The sequence below is a fragment of the Pollicipes pollicipes genome, unplaced genomic scaffold (assembly GCF_011947565.3).
Source record: "Pollicipes pollicipes isolate AB1234 unplaced genomic scaffold, Ppol_2.1 Scaffold_3087;HRSCAF=3621_pilon_pilon_pilon, whole genome shotgun sequence".
In the NCBI taxonomy this organism is placed as follows: Eukaryota; Metazoa; Arthropoda; class Thecostraca; order Pollicipedomorpha; family Pollicipedidae; genus Pollicipes; species Pollicipes pollicipes.
Genome location: NW_023596225.1, coordinates 21,667,213 through 21,687,516, shown reverse-complemented (window position 1 = coordinate 21,687,516; position 20,304 = coordinate 21,667,213). Strand labels below are relative to the sequence as shown.

At 54.4% G+C, this 20,304-nt stretch overlaps 1 protein-coding gene across 1 annotated transcript in view; it reads right to left on the bottom strand.

Moving 5' to 3' along the window:
• Positions 1 to 1,474: 1,474 nt before the first annotated feature.
• LOC119114858 (corrinoid adenosyltransferase) overlaps positions 1,475 to 20,304 on the bottom strand; it is a 34,083-nt gene continuing 15,253 nt past the window's right edge. Inside the window, exons 4-5 of the mRNA XM_037238908.1 lie at positions 9,805 to 9,929; positions 1,475 to 2,006 (exon numbers count right to left, since the gene is read on the bottom strand). Of these exons, the coding sequence (XP_037094803.1) occupies positions 1,895 to 2,006; positions 9,805 to 9,929 (237 nt within the window). The 3' untranslated portion in view covers positions 1,475 to 1,894. The remainder of the gene's footprint in view (positions 2,007 to 9,804; positions 9,930 to 20,304) is intronic.

Genomic DNA, 20,304 nt, shown 5'->3' with positions numbered 1-20,304 from the left:
AGGTCGGTGTGCTTTGTGGACTTCATTCATGCAAGAGAGAACATTCTTAGCATTGTCTCTATACTTTTATTCAAGATTACATTGCATATCAGTCGTACATACAATGCATACACAAAGCGAATATGCATGAAGAGTATTTCGCTTGTCCCTACCGAATTAGAAACCATGACAAGGGAAATGTATTGCACACCGCCCAGATTCAGAACATTTCAGAAAACAGACACGACTTGAGAGCGCAGGGAAGCCTCACGGAGCGCCCAAAGGAAACCGGTGCTAAACACACCATGCAACCACTAATCCAGTTCATTCAGTCAGCGTCGCGACATGCTGACTCCCACTGGCATGACCGCTATCATTAGTACGGGCAGTGAAGGCCTCTGAGGAGGGAGGGCGGGGGGGGGGTCGCTCCGCCCCTATCATTCTGAGAGCCGTAGGAGGCGGAGTAACGGCACTTTCAGCGTAGGTAGGTGGGTGCTATAGCGATCTATATTGTGCAAATTCATGCTCCTAACATATGTTGAACGTGAAATGTGGTTAAATACATAGAATTTCAAACATTGTGCGTGGCTCGGCTTTTCATCATTGTTCAGTGCTGTGATTGCTCAAATTAGACGAAATGGGACACGCCTTATTGTTGGATGATAAATGACACAATTACGATGTAACATGCATTTGGCCTAGGCCGCTAATAAATTAAAAGGCTACTATATACGGAATACAGTGCGTAATACGAAGGGAAAGCCGCAAAAGTGCGAACAAATTGTAGAACTAGGTGCTAACTACCGAGAACCAACATCGACCTAGCATGAACTCGACTAGAACTGACCTTTAACCAGTGACTCAGAATGCCCTTGGCATAGCAAGAGACAGCAATATACTAACAAGTCGCCAATTTTGCCAGAAACATCCTTTGCAGCAGACATGTTGGCAGTGTATCAGCACCAACCTCCGCGTCCTGACGCTGACTACGTTGTTGACTTCGCCAGCCTTAATTTCTAGTTGTCCGATAGAGTTGTTTTTGCTGTGCCTTATGTGACGTGCTGGTGCTTTATTCGATAGAAAAAGATACAGTTCGGCCCATTCATTCCGGCGATTTTCACGAAAAGCCCAAGCGTGCGGATTTGCCCCCCCCCCCCCCCTCCACCCCCTCCACTGCGTTTAATAATAATCCAGCGTTTTGCGCTCTCAGCCAAGACGCTATTGGACTCGACTTCCACACATACATTTCGCGGGGTCAAAGCTCATGCGCGGCGCCGGCGCCAGCTTCCCGAGGCCATCGAAGTGAAGGGGCAGCACCTGAGAGCACCCAGGGGGCCCATTTCCTGCGGCCGGACCACCTCGCATAGCGTCCAGGAACACAGCCAGCCGGCAAGGTAAGCCGGCCCGGGGATCAACCGAATCCGATCTCCACACCACCTGTCGTCCCCTTCGCCCTCGTCACAAACGCATACAGACTATTCTCATGCGGGCCGCGACTCCACAATTCGGCGTCAAAACCCGATCTGCGTCATCGTGTGGAGCCGCCGGCCGCCAGTCACATGCCTTCCCTGCGACCAGGCGCGGTGTTTCCCTCCACGCCGCCGGTGGGGAGCCCGTGATCCCCGCCACCCCGGCGAGCGTGCTCAGCCCACGCGTTCGCCCGGACACACAGCTCAGTCTCGACTTGCTAACACAGACCCGCAACCCCCAACTTCTGAACTCGTCGGCCGCCGCTCACCGTCTGATACTCTCCGGCGCTCGGTGACACTACGACACTTGTGCCGCGACTAATCACTCCACGCCCCGCCATGGTAGTCCACGATCTTCAGCGACCGTCTTCGAGGCTCCACGAAGCCGCCGGACTCCACGACACCTGACGATACGACGGATACGAAGGCATTTACTCGCCACACCTCTACTCCGCATTGTCGGCAGTGGAATCCGTTTTCGGACGGACGTAAATCTCTTCGTCGACGCCGTCCGCCTGGGCAGCGGCGCGTGCCACCGTGAATAGGAAATCCCCCAATCTGAAAGAGGCGGAGAAGACGACGTAACGGCCCGGCAATATCATCCTCAGCCAACGTGAAAATGTGGTGTCGGAAAACTGAGGGCGGCGAGGGGAGAGACGAGCTGAATGGAGACGACACTCATAAAGAGAGAAGAGGGATGGAAGGGGAAGACGAGGCATATAATGAAGGAAGAGAATTAAGCGGCATGTGAAATTCACAAAAATAGAATAATTACAACATGTGCCACACCGTGCCGCAGCAAACAGACAGGGCAGCGGCATCAGCGTGGCAGACTGGCACAATGTCATGCAATAAATATGGTGTTTATTTCCGCAAAAGAAAGCTGCTAACGCCGTGGGAATAGAGCTTGCGCACCATTTGATGCCACTTATAAGCTACAGGGATTTTGAAATATCATGAACGCTCCGGTAATGCTGCGTTCTGTTGGGCTTCCACGGTAGCCAAAACAAACACGTGGAGCACAATCGCACCGTTGGATACAGCGAGATTCCAGCTCCAGCACACCATTCTTCACATAGCTCCCACCCCACGCACGACAAATACATTTTCGCCAGCAATGGGCAAAACCTGCATGGTACGTTCATAAGAATCTGCACCGACAGAGGTGTCCCACTTTGTCAGATGATCTTTATTTTTGGGTGTTATGGTACTGAACGGCAGGTTGGCGAAATGGCCTCTAACATGAATTTAAACATGAAGCGGAGAAGTGACAGTAAATTTCTCAAAAGCTAATGGACGCGATTTTTCGCTCGGAGAAACTCAGCGACACATCATCTGGTAGCTTTTCACATGTCCACTGTCTCTTGCCCACATGTCTTCAGTCCCCGCCCAGGTGCCCCGTCCTACAAACGCAGATGTCTGCTGCACCCCGCCCAGGCGCATACAGTCCCCCAGTCAGGTGATCCCCCCATATATATATATATATATATATATATATATATATATGTATGGTGTTATACATATCATATATATGGTGCTATATATATTGTATATATATATATATATATATATATATATATTATCCCTTCTTTGGTCTAGACGTCTACGGCTCCCGCCCAGGTGTTCACCGCCCTGTGCCCGGACACATGGTCCCCGCCAGGTATCATCTGTCCACTGTCCAGACGTCTGCGCCCCCCCCCCCCCCTCCCCTCCCCCAGGTGTTGCCGCCCGCCCGCCCAAACAACCCCTTCTCCTGCCCAAGTCTATGGATTCTCTCCAGGTGTTCCGTCCCGTGACCAGGCACATAATCCCTGCTCAGGTCGCCCGTCCCCTGCCCAGGTGTTCCTCGTCCCCGCCCATATACCCTACCCCGTCCTCTTCCCAGACGTCTACGGTCCCCAGCCCAGCTGTCCCCACTCGGCGTCCTCTGCTCCGGCGGCGCATCGACCACCTCGCTCCACCAGCGCGAGGCGGGGCGGCATGGCGACCCTGACACATGTCGCCGATGTAGGCCGGCGCGGCTGCAGCTCGGCTTTCGGGTCGGAGCGGCGCACGCGGACCTTGTCCCCGATGCGGCGGCGGCGGCGGCGGCGCGGCCCGCACACGCAGGCGGCACGCGGCTCTGATCGATGGCCGGAGCGGTGTGCGATCGGCCGCCGCCGCTGCCGCCGCCGCCGCCGCCGCTGTCCGTCGCCTGGCGGACCACCGTAATGGGCATCGATTGAGGCGGGGCGCGATGAGAGTCCGTGAGACGTCAGTCTTCCGTCGATCAGACCAGCAGCGGACTGTCCGGAGAGGCACGCCGCGTGTCCGGCCGTCCAGCCGCCAGCGGCAGCACGCGCACACACCGACACACACACACACAACGGCAGCCAACGAACAAGAGCCAGGGCGTGCTGGCCGCGTGGGCGAACTGTCAGGCAATGTCGTATGCTTTCCTTTGTCTCCGTTACTGGAACATTACGCTGACACGAACAGTCTGTTTTAAGCCACGCGCTACACACGCGAGACTAAGCCAAAGGCAGGGAGTGTCAAATGGCACTGGTGTTGCGAAAGATCATGTTCTGGGGAAGCACCGCAGGAACGCCAACCAATCAAGCGGCGAGGGGTACAGCACCACTAGCGAAATTCGCAACGCAGCTGGCGATATACACTTATCACACTTGACATTTCGCGGTCTGAATGACCACTCAGGCCCTGCAATCGAATTTCTTTAGAACCATCCACTAGTTCGCCACTTCAGAGAACGAATTCGACCAGCGTGCCGTAACAGGACCCCGCTTCATCCTGGATGCCCACAGCAATTTCCGACCGTAGTTTTGGACTGGGAGCTTTCATATGGGCTTTGATTAGCATCTGGATGCGCCTGACATGACATGACAGGTTGACCTCCATAAATAGTAATAACTTGCACTGTACGAGTACAAAATGGGTGCCTACGCGTTTCTCGCCTGCGATCTAATCTCTTCTTGGTTGTTTCTATGACATGTGGTGACAATAGGTCGCGTGGAAGCTATGTTTGGTGCATGCATTATTGTAGTATATCATGACGTAATTTGCATTGAGTCAGTTGAGATCTGGTAGCTGGGCGACTCGCCGCGCGCGGGCGTGTTTTTGTCGCAGCCTTGGACGAAAGTTCGCTCTCCATTGGATTGGATTCGGCGGCGATAGAACCTATCTCAGACTTCGTGGCTTCGTGGCTTTGTGCATCACTTCATCCTGTCGTCTTTTCAGTTAACGTCATTCAGTGTCAGTTTACCTTTCGTCATTTGTGGACACTACGGTTATATTGTGACACTGTTTTATGTTGAATGCCATTGATTTTGAATTGCCTAATTATGCTTTGTGTCGCAAGTTATCATTCAGATGCCAGTGGGAATGAAGGCGGTATCTGACGTTGCATAATTCAATGTTTCGAGGGCTCACAGTCACTGTCTCCGGCCAGAATGATGCGAAGATGACACGGAGATGATACGGAGATGACAATGGGATGATACCAAAATAGTGCGGAGATGGTGCGGAGATGATACGGAGAGGATATGGAGATGATACGGAGATAGTATAGAGATGAGACGGAGATGGAGCGGATAAGACGGCAAGAAAAATGCATCTAAATGGATAACCCGGAGAAGAGTTTCTTCAACACAATTACAGCGTCGCAAGGTACGTTAAAAGACAGACACCACCGGTAAGGAATTTTGAGTGAGAGCGTCTCGGAGTGATGGGAGAGCGCCTCGGAGTGATGGGGGGGGGGGGGGCGGGTACTTAACGAACGGTAGAGACTCAGGAATCGCCAGAACCCAGAGCTCTCCAGATGGAGACCCGGAACTCGCAGGCTCACAGATCTCACCCTTCAGTAGCCGGCTGGAGGCCCCGGACAAATCGGGTGGAGGCGTGGGGCCAGCCGGGTTTGGCGCATTGTTCACAGCAAGGCGAAGAGCGTACGCCTGGAGGTGTAATAGGCAACTCGAGGTGCAATAGGCAAGCGCAGGCAGCTTAGAGGCTAGTACTTTGCGTGTAGCCGTTGGATATTGTAAGAGCATGTTGAGCGTATCATTTACCCTGACGGATTTAACGTAATTCTGAAGCTTTTTCCGCCGAAACCTTAGCAACAGTGCTTGTTGAAGAAAGTAATGAAATTGTCAGATAACCCGGATACGTTGTGCAGGCAATATCGTACAAAGTTGGCCGCTCGTTAATGACACGCAAGTGTTTTACACAATTGCCGGCTTGTTTCCTGACTGATGCCTTCATTGTGTTATACATTTTGTAGTGGTCAGTACAAAAATTATACATATAGTGAGGAAGGGGGTCACTTAAATTGACTGGTGGGATCCGATGAGGTTGAATAAACCTACCCCCAAGACCTGATTTCTCCTCGGATTTCGTCCACTTCAAAATTGAACTTGTACGACCTTCTCAACGGAAATATTGATACCTGAAAAGCTAGAATAGCTTAAGACTGGCGGGGTCTCCAGTGCTGGCTGCCTTAAAAACAGCTCGCCAGAAGCTCTGATACACGCGTTGGATGTTGATATAAGCCTATTAGGCCTTGAATCTTTGTGGTCCTGGGTGATGAGTCGGGGTTTCTCACGTTAAAAAATTAACATTAAGTATGCCGGAGGGTGGCAATTAAACGACGTTACCAAAACGAATTGGGTAGGAATGCGAAACTCGACGTTTCGAAGCTGTGCTCATGGTCAGATTTATTCGCAAAGGTTGATCAATACCGCCCCCATAATTACTCCACTCAAGAATGCATTGCACAGAACGTTTTGATTCCACCCCTCGGCATCGGAACCTTACGACGTGCCCAGCGGCTGGGGATAGGTGGCGCCGCCTGCTTCTCATCCCGGCAAAAAGGGTGGGTATGGCGGAGAATCGAACCCCGTACCTCTGGTTTCTGGACACACAGCTTAAGCACTGCACTGCCGGTAGCACGATTCCATTCCTCGACACCATTTTTGTGGTACAACCAGGTGGGAGATACACCGCTGAACCGCTAAATATCGACCAGTCACATAAGAAACGCACTTAAATGGTTCTGACGCAGGGTTAGAGGCCACCACGCACGCTCTGCCTGTAGTGGGCGCATTACAACTCCGCAAACCCAGTGGTTGCTACAGGCGCGTTCCATCGGCGGATAAGCTCTGGAAGTTATTCGGAATGTTGGAGACATTGTCCGGAATGGCATTCGGCAATGCTGATAAGGGCAACTATCCCAGATAATTTCCCGTTGCGAGGCAGAACCTTGGAAAAGTTTTCAGAGCACGGTCCAGACGGAGCATCTTTTTCGCTACGCACGGCTTTAACCGCTGATTGTGCATGGCGCATGGGAGACAAGCCTGAGGGGCAATTTCCGGCTCTGCCGAGCGTAAATTTAGAATCTCCGTGCTTGATTACAGGAAGAATACTTGTTTGTTGAAAAAGTTTTCCCTTGGCTGAACACGCCCTAAAAAACGGTCTATATATCACAACTGGGGAGAGCGGTGCGTACAGCTTCTGATCCTGAATCGCGTACACGCAGACGCGATGAAGCGTCCCTTCTTTTCCGTGAGAACGAAGACACGGATACATGAGTGAGGCCTCCCGATTGTGCTCCAAATTATCGGTTTAACGAAACATTAGGCTCGCAAAGACGTCGTAGAAAGGTGAAATAAGCGGACTGTGTCTGTATGAAATCACCGTTAACATAAGATGGCCCGGATAAACGTTAACCATGTTTCGCTCAACAGCAGCAAGTGTATTTCTCGCACAATCAAGACAGCGGTGGCATTAGAATGGCATTTCAATGGCAAAACGTGGCAAAACGCAGCATTCGTCATCAGCTACCTCACATTCGTCACCTTATGACTCTACAAAGGATATCTCTGAGAACGAGAGCGAGTACCTAGTCATCAACACGAGAGCGCTGCATCGTTACCGCCAAGATGCCCTTCTGGACGGCCATGAAGCCCATTTCTGGGTGGACAACCGGCCGGCCAAAGGACTCCGTGCAGCAGGTTCAGCTGTTGCGCATCCCAGGCTGCCAGGGCGCCACCAGGAGCACCTTTTGCTGTCTCGATTTGACGAGTATAGAATCGCTGATGACCACCGCTATCACTGGACATGTGTTGCCATTCATTTGACAGTAGAATGCCACCACAGGCACGATTGTGCGACAAATAAGCTTGCCGCTGCTGAGGAAAACGTGGGTTAACTTTGATCTGGGTCATCCTATACTTAAAAAATCTGCCGCATGTTGCAGGCAATTGTTATTTACCCCAATATACGTGTTCTCATGTGGAGATCTTGTCAATATTTGCAGGAAGGCCAGACATGTCGAGTTTGCATGACATTAACGTTAGGTACCTGCAGGACACTATTCGGTACAAACGGAACATGCTACTGATAGTGTATGCGTCTGGGTACCTAGCGCAACCGCTGCGCGAGAACTGCTCTGTATTTCTTAGGCCAGGTATTCCTTTTTTGGTCATATGCATTGAGGGGTCTCATGAGAGAATTGGGGGAGGCTGAAGTCAGCATTCAGGGGTACTCGGACCTGCCCCAATAGTACAAGAAGACGCTTCTGACAGTGAGCGTTAGGCGCGGTTGTCAGGGGCGTCTTTTCATATTGGGGGCCATGAGTGAGGAGTCATATTCTTGCTGATATCTTATCATATCCCGCTGATATTCTTGCTTGAGACGTGTGAAAAAAATGGGGGGGGGGGGGTGCAACAAATAACTCTGATGGTGGAACCATACCTGTATAAACCAGGGCTGCATCCACCTGTCCTTATCTGGAAGACGTGCGCATATCCGAAATGACTTCTGAGCCTCAGACAATAGGGGTCATAAATCACTCGATCAGTGGATCCTGGAGTCTGATTTCGTCGTCCGTCGATATGCACACGGACGGAGGACGGTACCTTCTCCATCGAAAAATTAGCTTCTTCTTGACTGATCATCTTGATCATGATCTTGACATCGTGTTATTTCATGGGTCCATTTAATGTCATCGTATGATGATTACCAAGTACCGCCATCTTGGACAAACATGGGCTGTCCAAAAACATACCAGTGTTTTAGAGCTCACGTCGGACTAAATAACTAACTCGTCAAAAAATCGCAGACCAGTCCCTTGTCACGATGCACCATCGCCCCGATCGACGACGGGCCCGTGACCTCATGCTGGCTTGGTAGCGGGCTGCGCTCCGTTTTAGCGTTCCCGGCAAATGGGCCAACCGATATCGACAGCTGATCTGGAGTGGCGACCCTCTCCCGCCCGGAGACTGCAGCTAGACCGCGGCCGAAAACCTGGCGACGGTCACCTTCGCGACCATCGGAGCCGCTCGGCCCCGCGCTGCCGGTCTTATTGGGTGCAGCGCAGGTCACGGACTATTCTAGTCCATTTCGACCGAGGCCGGCCGGCGGTTCTAGCCAGACCCGAGCGCCGCCACCGATCCGAGGACAGCCGCCGCCTCCGCCCGCAGACTGACACCGGCATCGCCGTCCGCCGCCGCAGTTTCATTCCATTCCATTTCATTCCCGGCCGGCATTGGACCCGCCTTCCAATCCGGGCAGCGTTCACCAGAGAGGCGGCGTGTCGCGCGACCCCACCTGAAAGGCGGCGGCGCTGCGGCGAGTCAAAGAGCCGGCTTCGCACCTCGTCCCGCTTCATTTGCTCGGGACCGAAACAGTTCCGGCCTCCGGCCGGTCCCATTAAACTGTCACGCCCAGTCGCGGCCGGCCGCCGGCGGCCGACGGCGCATCCGAGTCAACAGGAGAGCGCGCGAGCGGCGGTCGGCGCCGCCTGGGGGCGGCCGTCACGAGCGGGGCGGGGCCCTCTCCTCGGAGATAATGTGCCCCGCGTGGAGCGCACGTCAGCCGCCTCTCGAGCCTTCTCAGGTCCGGTCGATGCCCACCTGGAATGGTCGATACCCGGGGAGCGGGCGGCCAGTCCCGCAGGCGCGCCCAGCAAAGGTCGCCGCCGCCGCCGCCCGGGACAGGAAGCCGCGCATTTCCGGCCGCCGCACCGCTCCGAGGGGCCGTGCGCCGAGCCCGCTCCGTGGCCGGGCTCCGACCGAAGCAAAGGTTCGGTTCGGTTCAGTTCGGTTCGGTTCGGTTCGGTTCGGGTTCGGGTTCGGGTTCGGGTTCGGGTTCGGGTTCGGGTTCGGGTTCGGTTTGGTTCGGCCTCGGCTTCGGCTTCGACTTCGACTTCGACTTCTACTTTACTTTGACATCGAGTTCGAGTTTGAGTTCAGGCCTGGGTCGGGGTTGAGTCATAGTCTGGCTCCAGTCCAGTCCAGCCCGGTCCAGACACCTGGTGTATCGTGTCAGATTGGATCAGATCGGCGGCGCGTCGAGCCGCTGTTACCTGTTGAGGTAGACGGCGACGCTGGGGTCCACCTCGCCAACCCTGGTGAGCGGAGTCAGGGCCCGCTCAGCCCGCCGGCAGACGGTGCGTGCCAGGTGAAGCGTGGCGCTCGCCACCCCGCCGCCCTGAAACACACCAGCACCTGATACCGCCGCCTGAAACACACCAGCACCTGATACCACCGCCCTGAAACACACCAGCACCTGACACGGAGCCGAGAAGCACCGACGGCAAGCGAACCGATACCACCGCCCTGAAACACAACAGCACCTGACAGAGAGCCGAGGAGCACCGACGGCACGCGAACATGAAACACACCAGCACCTGATACCGCCGCCCTGAAACACACCAGCACCTGATACCGCCGCCCTGAAACACACCAGCACCTGATACCGCCGCCCTGAAACACACCAGCACCTGACAGAGAGCCGAGGAGCACCGACGGCACGCGAACCTAAAACACACCAGCACCTGATACCGCCGCCCTGAAACACACCAGCACCTGACAGAGAGCCGAGGAGCACCGACGGCACGCGAACCTGAAACACACCAGCACCTGATACCGCCGCCCTGAAACACACCAGCACCTGACAGAGAGCCGAGGAGCACCGACAGCACGCGAACCTGAAACACACCAGCACCTGATACCGCCGCCCTGAAACACACCAGCACCTGATACCGCCGCCCTGAAACACACCAGCACCTGATACCGCCGCCCTGAAACACACCAGCACCTGACAGAGCGCCGACGGGCACCAACGGCGTATGGACTAACCCCAGAAACTTGGCGTCATTTATCAAGCAAGTTTGAGATCAAAGTCGGTGGTAGTTAGTGCACCTCATCGTCGCTAAGGCACGATGTCTACGCACGGCCATAATTTGGGACGCCCTGAGGCGGGTACAAATCGTTTCCCATGTTACCCAAAACCGGTACGGCTGCCTGGTCTTTCGGCATACGAGGCATATTTCGGGATACTGCAGGGCACCTTATCTAACCCCTCCGCTTCCAGCCCTCATCAGCAGCTCTCTAACACGTCGACCAAAGCATGTATACGGCCGGCTGGGACGCTACCTGTCGGGTTTCATTAACGTTTTCAGCCATTTAATTTCTGAAAATGGGCGCAAACATCCTGTCCCAAGCGCGTCCACAGCCCTGCGTGCTCAGAATAGCACGCCCACAGCTCCGGGCTATGGTGCAACCCTGACCGACGCCAACGCCCAACACGGTAACACCTGACTGACGCCAGCGTTCCACATGGTAGCACCTGGCTGACGCCAACGTCCAACATGGTAGCACCTGACTGACGCCAACGTTCCACATGGTAGCACCCGACTGATGCCTGACTGACGCCAACGTCCCACACGGTAGCGCCTGACTGATGCCCGACTGACGCCAACGTCCCACACGGTAGCACCTGACCGACGCCTGACTGACGCCAACGTCCCACACGGCAGCACCTGACTGACGCCCTGCCTACGGCGCATCAGCCGTTGACGGTGTGTTCGGTAGTAGGCGGCTCGGGCCTGCCCAGCGTGATGCCAGACACAGTTGGACCCCGTGCCGCCGCCTCGGCCGAGCGGGGCCGGCACCAGGTGGCGCCAGCGGGTCCCGGGGGTGAGGCGACGGTCGACCCGTCCCAGCGGCAAGCCTCTTATAACGTCAAGCCGCGGCGCTTGGACAGGTTAGCTGTGCCCACGAGACGCGCGCCTGAAGGCTGGGCAAACTGGCGCTGTTCCAAACATGGCGCATGCCGTCTGGGATGTCTGGATCAGGTGCGCTCCGAACGTGGGTTTTTACACGTTAAAACTCGGCATACACGTTCGCGAATGGCTCGCTTTCATGAACGACAGAGACGTCAACAGGCCATACGTCATGTGGCCTTATATGACCTTATTTGACCTCACATAACCTGATATTTGGGTACATTTTTCTTAAACAGCGTTCGAAGCTTTCGCGCAAGTGTTTTTACCAATAAGTGTACGTAAAACATTACAGAAAACACACGTTGGAAAAAGCAAATGACCTGAAAATGTCTACTTTCAAAGTCATGAACAGGACTTTTAGTTGCATTTCTCCAGCCGAGCCGGGTATTCATATTGAGCCTCCGAACTACTCAGAAAATTTTGAGAACACTGGCATTACCGAGAAAATCGGACACGTCTGATCATACAATGAGTGAAAAGCAAGGTGGAATACTTCCTTTAAGCGTTGTTAACAGGGGTGTGCGTACGCACACACGCACAAAGAGATACAGAGCACAACACCAGAGGCGCAAGCACGTAGCCTTAGAGAGCGTGTCCTCTCTTAAGCAAACGCATGGTAAGGATTTAAATGTACATGACGTACATTTCAAAGTGACGAACAAGTGGATTAAAAATATCGTTACAAATATGATAAAGAACATGCAACGTTGTTTTACGACACGCAGGAGATCAGATGCGTCTCCGGCACGGCAAACTAGGTTTTCAGAGACAATTTCTCAGCTGTGCTCACCCGTCATTTGTGAAAAAGCACCAGGGATTAGTTAACGGAGCGAAGATTAGTTGTATTGTCAACACTGGACGTCTCAATTAATTGTCAATGCTCGTCAATAGTTGGAGGCTCATGGTCTCGAGTGACCATGAGCACAGCTTGCAAGTCTAGCTGGACACGTCAAGGCTTGGTGGCGAGCGCAAGGCCAAAGACCACTGCCGAAACCCAGCGCTGTTTTGGACACACGGAGGTCTCGGACAACAGCATAGTCGTAAAATTAGCACGGCTTAAAACGTCGAGTGCCGATAGTACAACCGATGATTGCCTCCAAACAGCTTTTAACCAGTACCTGCTTGTCTAATGAAGGTCGATTATCGTCAGCATAACATTTCTGAACACATTTTCCGCATTAGGGAGCCAATTAACTCTGTGGTGAGCCTACCTCAGGTTTTATGGCTAGTGTTTTATGCGCCCTCTCTCATCTAAGCTTTTCAGGATATTGTACACTGCCGACAGAGACAAGCCCATGTCCCCAAAACAGCACTGGATGTAGGCCACAAGTGGTTTAGGCGAGCTTTGTCACCAAGTCTCGAGCAGCCTGCTTCAATGACGATGCGGAGTAAAAGTTTAGAGCATCTAACGATGCCATGCTTAAAGATGAATTTGAAGCTATTTGTATCGAGTTTAATGATAGCTAATGATCACCACCCATTAACCAGATTTTGTTACTCGTCTCAAACTCTCTGATGCCCACTCTGTTAAACTCTGTTACCCTACGACACCATCTCAGTTGGTCATTGCTCAGCTGATGTGATTGACGAGTGGTCAGCCGGTGACCGACCACGTCGGCCGCGGCTGGCGACGGTCCCACAGCACAGCCCCAGCGGCTTCAGCTTGCAGCTGGGACCAGACAGCCCCGGCAGACTGTCCCACAGCCCCGGCGGCTTCAGCCTGCAGCTGGGACCAGACACAGCCCCGGCGGCTTCAGCCTGCAGCTGGGACCAGACACAGCCTCGGCAGACTGCCCCACAGCACAGCTTCAGCGGCTTCAGCCTGCAGCTGGAACCAGACACAGCCCCGGCAGACTGCCCCACAGCACAGCTTCAGCGGCTTCAGCCTGCAGGTGGGACCAGACACAGCCCCGGCAGACTGCCCCACAGCCCCAGCGGCTTCTGCCTGCAGCTGGGACCAGACACAGCCCCGGCAGACTGCCCCACAGCACAGCCCCAGTGGCTTCAGCCTGCAGCTGGGACCAGACACAGCCTCGGCAGACTGTCCCACAGCCCCAGCGGCTTCAGCCTGCAGCTGGGACCAGACACAGCCCCGGCAGACTGCCCCACAGCACAGCCCCGGCGGCTTCAGCCTGCAGCAGGGACCAGACACCGCCTCGGCAGACTGTCCCACAGCCCCGGCGGCTTCAGCCTGCAGCTGGGACCAGACACAGCCCCGGCAGACTGTCCCATAGCACAGCCCCGGCGGCTTCAGCCTGCAGCAGGGACCAGACACCGCCTCGGCAGACTGTCCCACAGCCCCGGCGGTTTCAGCCTGCAGCTGGGACCAGACACAGCCCCGGCAGACTGTCCCACAGCCCCGGCGGCTTCAGCCCGCAGCTGGGACCAGACACAGCCCGGCAGACCGTCCCACGGTACAGCCCCAGCGGCTTCAGCCTGCAGCTGGGACCAGACACAGCCCCGGCAGACTGCCCCACAGCACAGCCCCAGCGGCTTCCGGCGGCTTCAGCCTGCAGCTGGGACCAGACACAGTCCCGGCAGACTGTCCCACAGCCCCGGCGGCTTCAGCCTGCAGCTGGGACCAGACACAGTCCCGGCAGACTGTCCCACAGCCCCGGCGGCTTCAGCCTGCAGCTGGAACCAGACACAGCCTCGGCAGACTGTCCCACAGCCCCGGCGGCTTCAGCCTGCAGCTGGGACCAGACACAGCCTCGGCAGACTGTCCCACGGTACAGCCCCAGCGGCCTCGGCCTGCAGCTGGGACTAGACACAGCCTCGGCAGACTGTCCCACAGCCCCAGCGGCTTCAGCCTGCAGCTGGGACTAGACACAGCCTCGGCAGACTGTCCCACAGCACAGCCCCGGCGACTGCAGCCCGCAGCTGGGACTACAAACCGCCCCGGCAAACTGCCAGGACAAGCCAATGGCTGAATACCGGTAACCGACAGGATCATGCCCCGTGGCTAGCGCACACTCCCCTTGTATTTCACTCGAACCTTCATCTGCACGCCACCAAAGAGCACACCCGTTCTGGCAAAGCTCGGTGGTGAAGGTTTGGGCCGGGAGAGGAACAGACAGTCCCGTCGCAGCTTCAGCTCTAGGTGATCCTCTGATACACAAAGGACCTCCCGACCGCCACGTGTGACGTCAATTCCGAATCGAAACGAAATCCAGCGCCCGTTTAATTTTAGCGCGAACACGAGCTGCAGGGAGGGGCCGGCAAGCATCAACGCGGCACAAGGCGGACTGCCACGCCCTAGTCTGACACGCCGGTGATAACCCCGATACCGGCAGACCTCGACGCAGCAATAACGTTTTACCGCTCTGACGTATTGATCGCTTGTGATCCCCGACACCCGGCACTAGCTTCATGGTAACACAACGCCACCCTGTTCCATGCCACCGCCGGCGGACGGAGCCGGAGCCGGTGCGGTGCTCGGCGGCCGCTCCATCTCGCCGGTGCCTCAATCAATGCGGCGGGAGGCGAGAGGGTGGCGCCCGAGGCAGGACCGACAGAAGGGCGCGCGCCATCGGCCAATCCGCGAGAGACGGACGCTCGTGATGGGTGCGCGCTGAACCCCGCACGCGATTCGGCACGTCACCTTCGTAGCGGCCTCACGCGCCGTTCGAGGCAGGCGCGAGGGGCTGGGACAGTGCCGAAGCGGTGTCACATCAGAGCTACGGCAAAACCTCCTACCGACAGGACCTGCTACGACATCCGCTTTACGCGACATCCCTGATGCTGCAAGGGCTTATACAGACTTAACTCATACGCGACATTACTTCTGCTGCAAAAACTCACACACGACATAAGGCTGCACGACAAAACTTGTGCTGCAAAAAACAATCTCGCTAGCACATCTACCGTAACAACTTATGGTCTTAACTTACAAACGACATTACTTCTATTGCAAAAACTCGTACACGACAAAACCTAGGTTGCAAAAACATATGCCAGTCAGTTCTACACACGGAAAACACTTGACTAACAAGTTTTGTTGTAGCACTAACGCCGCGTGCAAGTTCTTTGCAGTAGACGTAACTGCGACCATCAGCTTTTGAAGCAGTCTTGCCGTGTAGCACTAATGCCGCGTATAATTCTTCGTAGCAGAAGTAAAGTCGTGTAAAATTAATGACCGTACATGCTTTTGCAGTAGAAATAACGACGAGCATAATTTTCTAAGTATGAGGTTTGCCGTGTAGCACTAAAGTCGCGTATAAGCTTTTGCAGTAGAAGTAAAGTCGTGTGTAAGCATTGGAGGCAAAAGTAATGTCGCAGCACTCTTGTCGGTAGGAGTTTTTTGTTGCAGCACTAATGTCGAAGAGCCGTATTGGGGTAATCCCGAACGCCACGCGGGTGAAAAAGTACTCCACCCCACGCCCTGACCCCCCTGGACCACACAACCGCCCGAGGCACGAGGAGTCCTAGATGGACGCCTCGGGACGGACCGAACTGCACTCACCCAAACGACTGGTTGGCTTTGCAAGACAGAACAGAGTCTGAGCAACCGCAGTCAATCACTAGTACACTGCAAAGTTGAAAGAGGCGCCCGACGAGGAGTGAGACCAGTAAGCAAGTAAACCCAGTTAATATACCCAGCATTCGCCCCCGTACACGACGTATACACTCCAACTTTCTGCCGATCTCGCTATAGTATCTGGATTAAGACCTTAACGCCACGCTCATTCCGAGGCACATCATCTCTTTAAGAAGTCGGAAGGGAATATTCGACAAATCCATTACAACAGGCGACCTGCTCTGGGGTCAGCGCAGGTTCACGCGTGGCGGGGCGTGCGGAAGCCCAGGCTTGATTTACGCGTCACCCAGACGGCAACGCCTCGAGTCAATGCTACCCAGCCGTCTCACAAACCACACACCAGCGTCATCTACAGGCTTAGGGGGCGGCGGGAGCAGTGCGGCGTACTGTGCAGGGCCCGCACGTAGTACCGGGCAGTCGCAGCACGTGGCTGCTGGGCGCGGCGTCAGAGGCAGACGCCGGCCCGGCCGACAGGGAGGCTGCACGGGAGCGCTCTCCGGCCGTCGTCGGGCTTGTCAGTCACAGCCGAGCCGGCCGGTCGTCCTGAATGTCTAGCAAAAACCGGGTCACATGTCTGATCTCGCCGAATGGCGGCATGACTCGCACAGGAGCAGCGTCTGACTCAAACACGGGAGCTCAAGGGAGAACAGGGTGGGACAAAGAGATAAGAGGAAAGAGCAGGGGAGGGACACCGGTAGTGGAGGAAAGAGAGGGGGGGATGACGGGAGAGAAATAGCGATAAAAAGGCGGGGAATAAGAATGGGGTGAAATAGCGGGTAAAACGGGATAACAGCGCCAGAGTGGGAGAAAACGGGAGACTTAAAGCGAAAACGAAAGCTGTGGCTGGGAAAGAGTAAGCGTGAAAACGAGACAGACAGAGGAAAAAACAAATACTTGGGCAGACACACACAACTGGGATAGGGAGAAAATGCGAGCTGAGCTGGAACTAGCAACGCCGGATACAGGACGGACGAATGCCGGAGCTGACGGACAGAGTAGTAGAGCTGGAGTAGAGCTGTAGAGTAGAGCTGGTTGGTCGACGAGTATCGGGAGACAGGTGCGGGAAGGAGCTGGGAGGCGGACGGACTCGGCTCGGAAAATAAGGAAGCGGCTGGAAATCTGAGCGGGAGTATGCCATGTTATTGAGAACTGGGATACAGCTCATATCGATGTCAGGTTCCAGGAATCGTCCAATACTCTGCTTCAGCAGAGCGATGCGCGATATGTGCGGAGGACGCCAGAGCCTCGTCAGCGAGTCGGGAGCGGCGGGCTCAACAGGATGAGCGGCGGCAGTCTGGTCCGGAGAGCTGAGTGACGGCACACGGTCTAACACAGAGAGCCCACACGCGAAGTCTGACGAGCAGAGCTGTCTGAGCAGACACGAGGTCTGACCGCCAGACATGAGAGCTAGCGGTCCGGCTCAGAGAGCCACGAGACCGCAAAAGGTGCGGCACGGAGAGCCGACAAACAGCAGGGGTGGGGCACGGGAAACTCAGACAGTAGTCACACCTTAAGAGCTGAAAGACGGCATGGCGCATCCCGAACAGCCCAATCCGAGTACAGTAGAATGTGACTCGAACAGCTGAGGGACGGCAGACTGTGGCCCAAGCCTTGGAAAAGAAACAGAGCATGCCCTGCAGGGCTCAGCTGGCAACAGAGCGTGCCTTGAGGAGTTAAGCCGGCAATGGAGCATGTCCTGAAGGGCTGAGCGGAAAACAGAGCTGAGCCGACACTGTGAGCAGAGCAGCTGAGAGACGGCAGAGCGACTCGGGTAACTCCGTGGCCGAGTTTGACAGGTACGTGCGGTGGTCCACCGAGCCGGGCAGCCGCCGGCCGGGTCGCGGCGTGCTCTCTAGCTCGCGCCAGGTGAACTGAAAGCGGCCAATGCGGGCTGCACGGCCGTCGACGCTGCCCCTCCGGCCGGTTAATGGGCTCGGTACACCAGACATCCCGGCCACCTCCGTCCCGGCCATACGCGTCGACCGGTCATTTCAGCTTTATCCATATCAGTTTTCTCCAGTCGTTCCAGTCAACGGAGTCGAGGCTGCCGCTGTCGTGCCAGGAATTCGGCCACGTCAAGTCTTGCTCGTCGAGCTCAAGTCAAGTCTTGCTCGTCGAGCTCAGGTCAAGTCCTAACACGCGCTCGGGTGGGGGTCAAATTGACCCCCGAATGTTTTTCCGGAATGGTTTCCGAACGCCGCGGCACAGCCGCGCCAAATTTTGCACAGCTGTAGACAACTGAACAGCGGATCGTTGGACATAAAACATTAGACGTACTTTGTAAGGTTGCTGACCTATGGCAGGTCAAAGTCAGGCCACGGTTTCAGCGAAGTCAATTTCTTGAGAATCGTTCATTCTGATGCCACAACGGAGTGTTAGACGAAGCCATTCATTTCTGAGATGTTTTCTTAGGCAACACAAATATTGAACGAGCAAATTACGCTGACCTTAGGTCAGGTATGAAGGTCAGACCAAGGTCAAAACCAACCTGTTTTTTTATCTAGGGCTTCCTGTATGGGATAGTTGCTGGTGCTCACTTCGAACCGATTGATAGCAGGAAACGCATATATTTTCCATGGACTTCTTAGGGTCAGAATAGATCATTCACCTATAAGGTCAGCATTTTGTTATTGGAAACATATTGTCTAGCGTGATCTTTGTCGTTTATCCAAGTGCAAAACTTAGAGCAGTCTTGTATGATTTTGGTCACCATGACCTTCAAAAGGTCAAACAAGGTCATCGATCTTAAATGAGCATGTGACGTTTTGCTTAGAAACAGTTATCCAGGTTCTGTGGGCACGTTGAAGACCAACCTGGAATTTGACCTTGTTTTACCTTATTCGCCCCGAAGGTCATGGCCTAGGAACCTAAAAATTTGACCTAAATGAGTTCACGTACAGGTCAATACACCATGTGAATTTGGTGTTTGCACCTCTCTTAGTTCCAGAGATCTCAGGGGGGTCAAATTAATCCACCCACCAGAGCGAGGGTATCCAGCTGGCCATCCGGGCGCGTGTTAATCGTCGAGCTCGAGTCACGTCTTATTTGTGGAGCTCATATCTAGTCTTGCTCGTCGAGCCCAAGTCAAGTCTTATTCGTCAAGCTCGAGTCAAGCCTTACTTATTGAGCCTATGCCAAGTCTTAATCGTCAAGCTCCAGTCAAGTCTTACTAATTGAGCTTGTGTCAAGTCTTACTCGTCGAGATCAAGTCTCAACCATCTCTGCTGCCACGGCTTTATAAGGCAACATAATAGGATCGTGATACTAGATCAATATAATGAGTGTCCGTAAGGTTGTAAAAGTCTTACAAAAGTGATTTGTCACAATAAGTTGCGATTACTTTTCTCGGAAATTTCCAGAACAATGCTCAGTTTTGTGGTAAGAAGGCAACAACCTTAGTGTAATCGGAGGTTGACAAAAAATAAATTGGGGTCATGACCAGATTTCCCCGTTGTCTGAAGGCTTTAAGGCGTCCTCAGCGATTCTTGGTAACTTGCGTCGCGCGCTGATGAATGGGAGATAACTTTTGGGGAAAGCAAGGTTCCTCAAAGAGATGCAACGCTTCATCCAAATAAGTTGCTACTATTCGAAAAATATCCCAAGTGTGGAATATACATACACAGCTTGGGGATGGAAACCAACAAGCATATTCACAGCAAACTTCCGTCAACATTGCACAAATTTACGAATTATAAGAACAACGCAATTAAATCGTTCGATTATCATATTATTTCACAGTAAACAAAACGTTGCGTCTCAAGTTGTCCATTTGTATCTGCAGCATCGAAGGCATAACGAATGGCACTGACCTGGAAGTACGTTTCAATGAGACCGAGAACAATACATGCAATATTTCCCCTAACAACTGCCACCATAATTACAACTGAACGTTAATAACAACCGGATCCTTTAGCGAAGTAGAAGTCAAGCACCCGATGACAAGACACGGATTACGGCACTGACGTCAACGTTGATCACATTATAAAACAAGTTAATCTGTTGGCATTGCCGGACAAACGGCTTCCTTTATCGATGGGCTGACGACCCGAGACGAACTCGCGTCCCTGGTGGAGCCCCGCACCGGCAGTGCTGTCGGCAGACGAAGTCAGCCGGTGTCCCGGCGGCGCCGGCGGCGCCGGCGGCTCGGGGGCCGCGCGGGCCACGTGCACAGGTCAATACGGCGGCGTCGTCACGGAGAGCAGCCTCATCAGCCGGCGCGCCGACCTCCAATAACCGTCCGACTCGCTCAGCGACCGGCC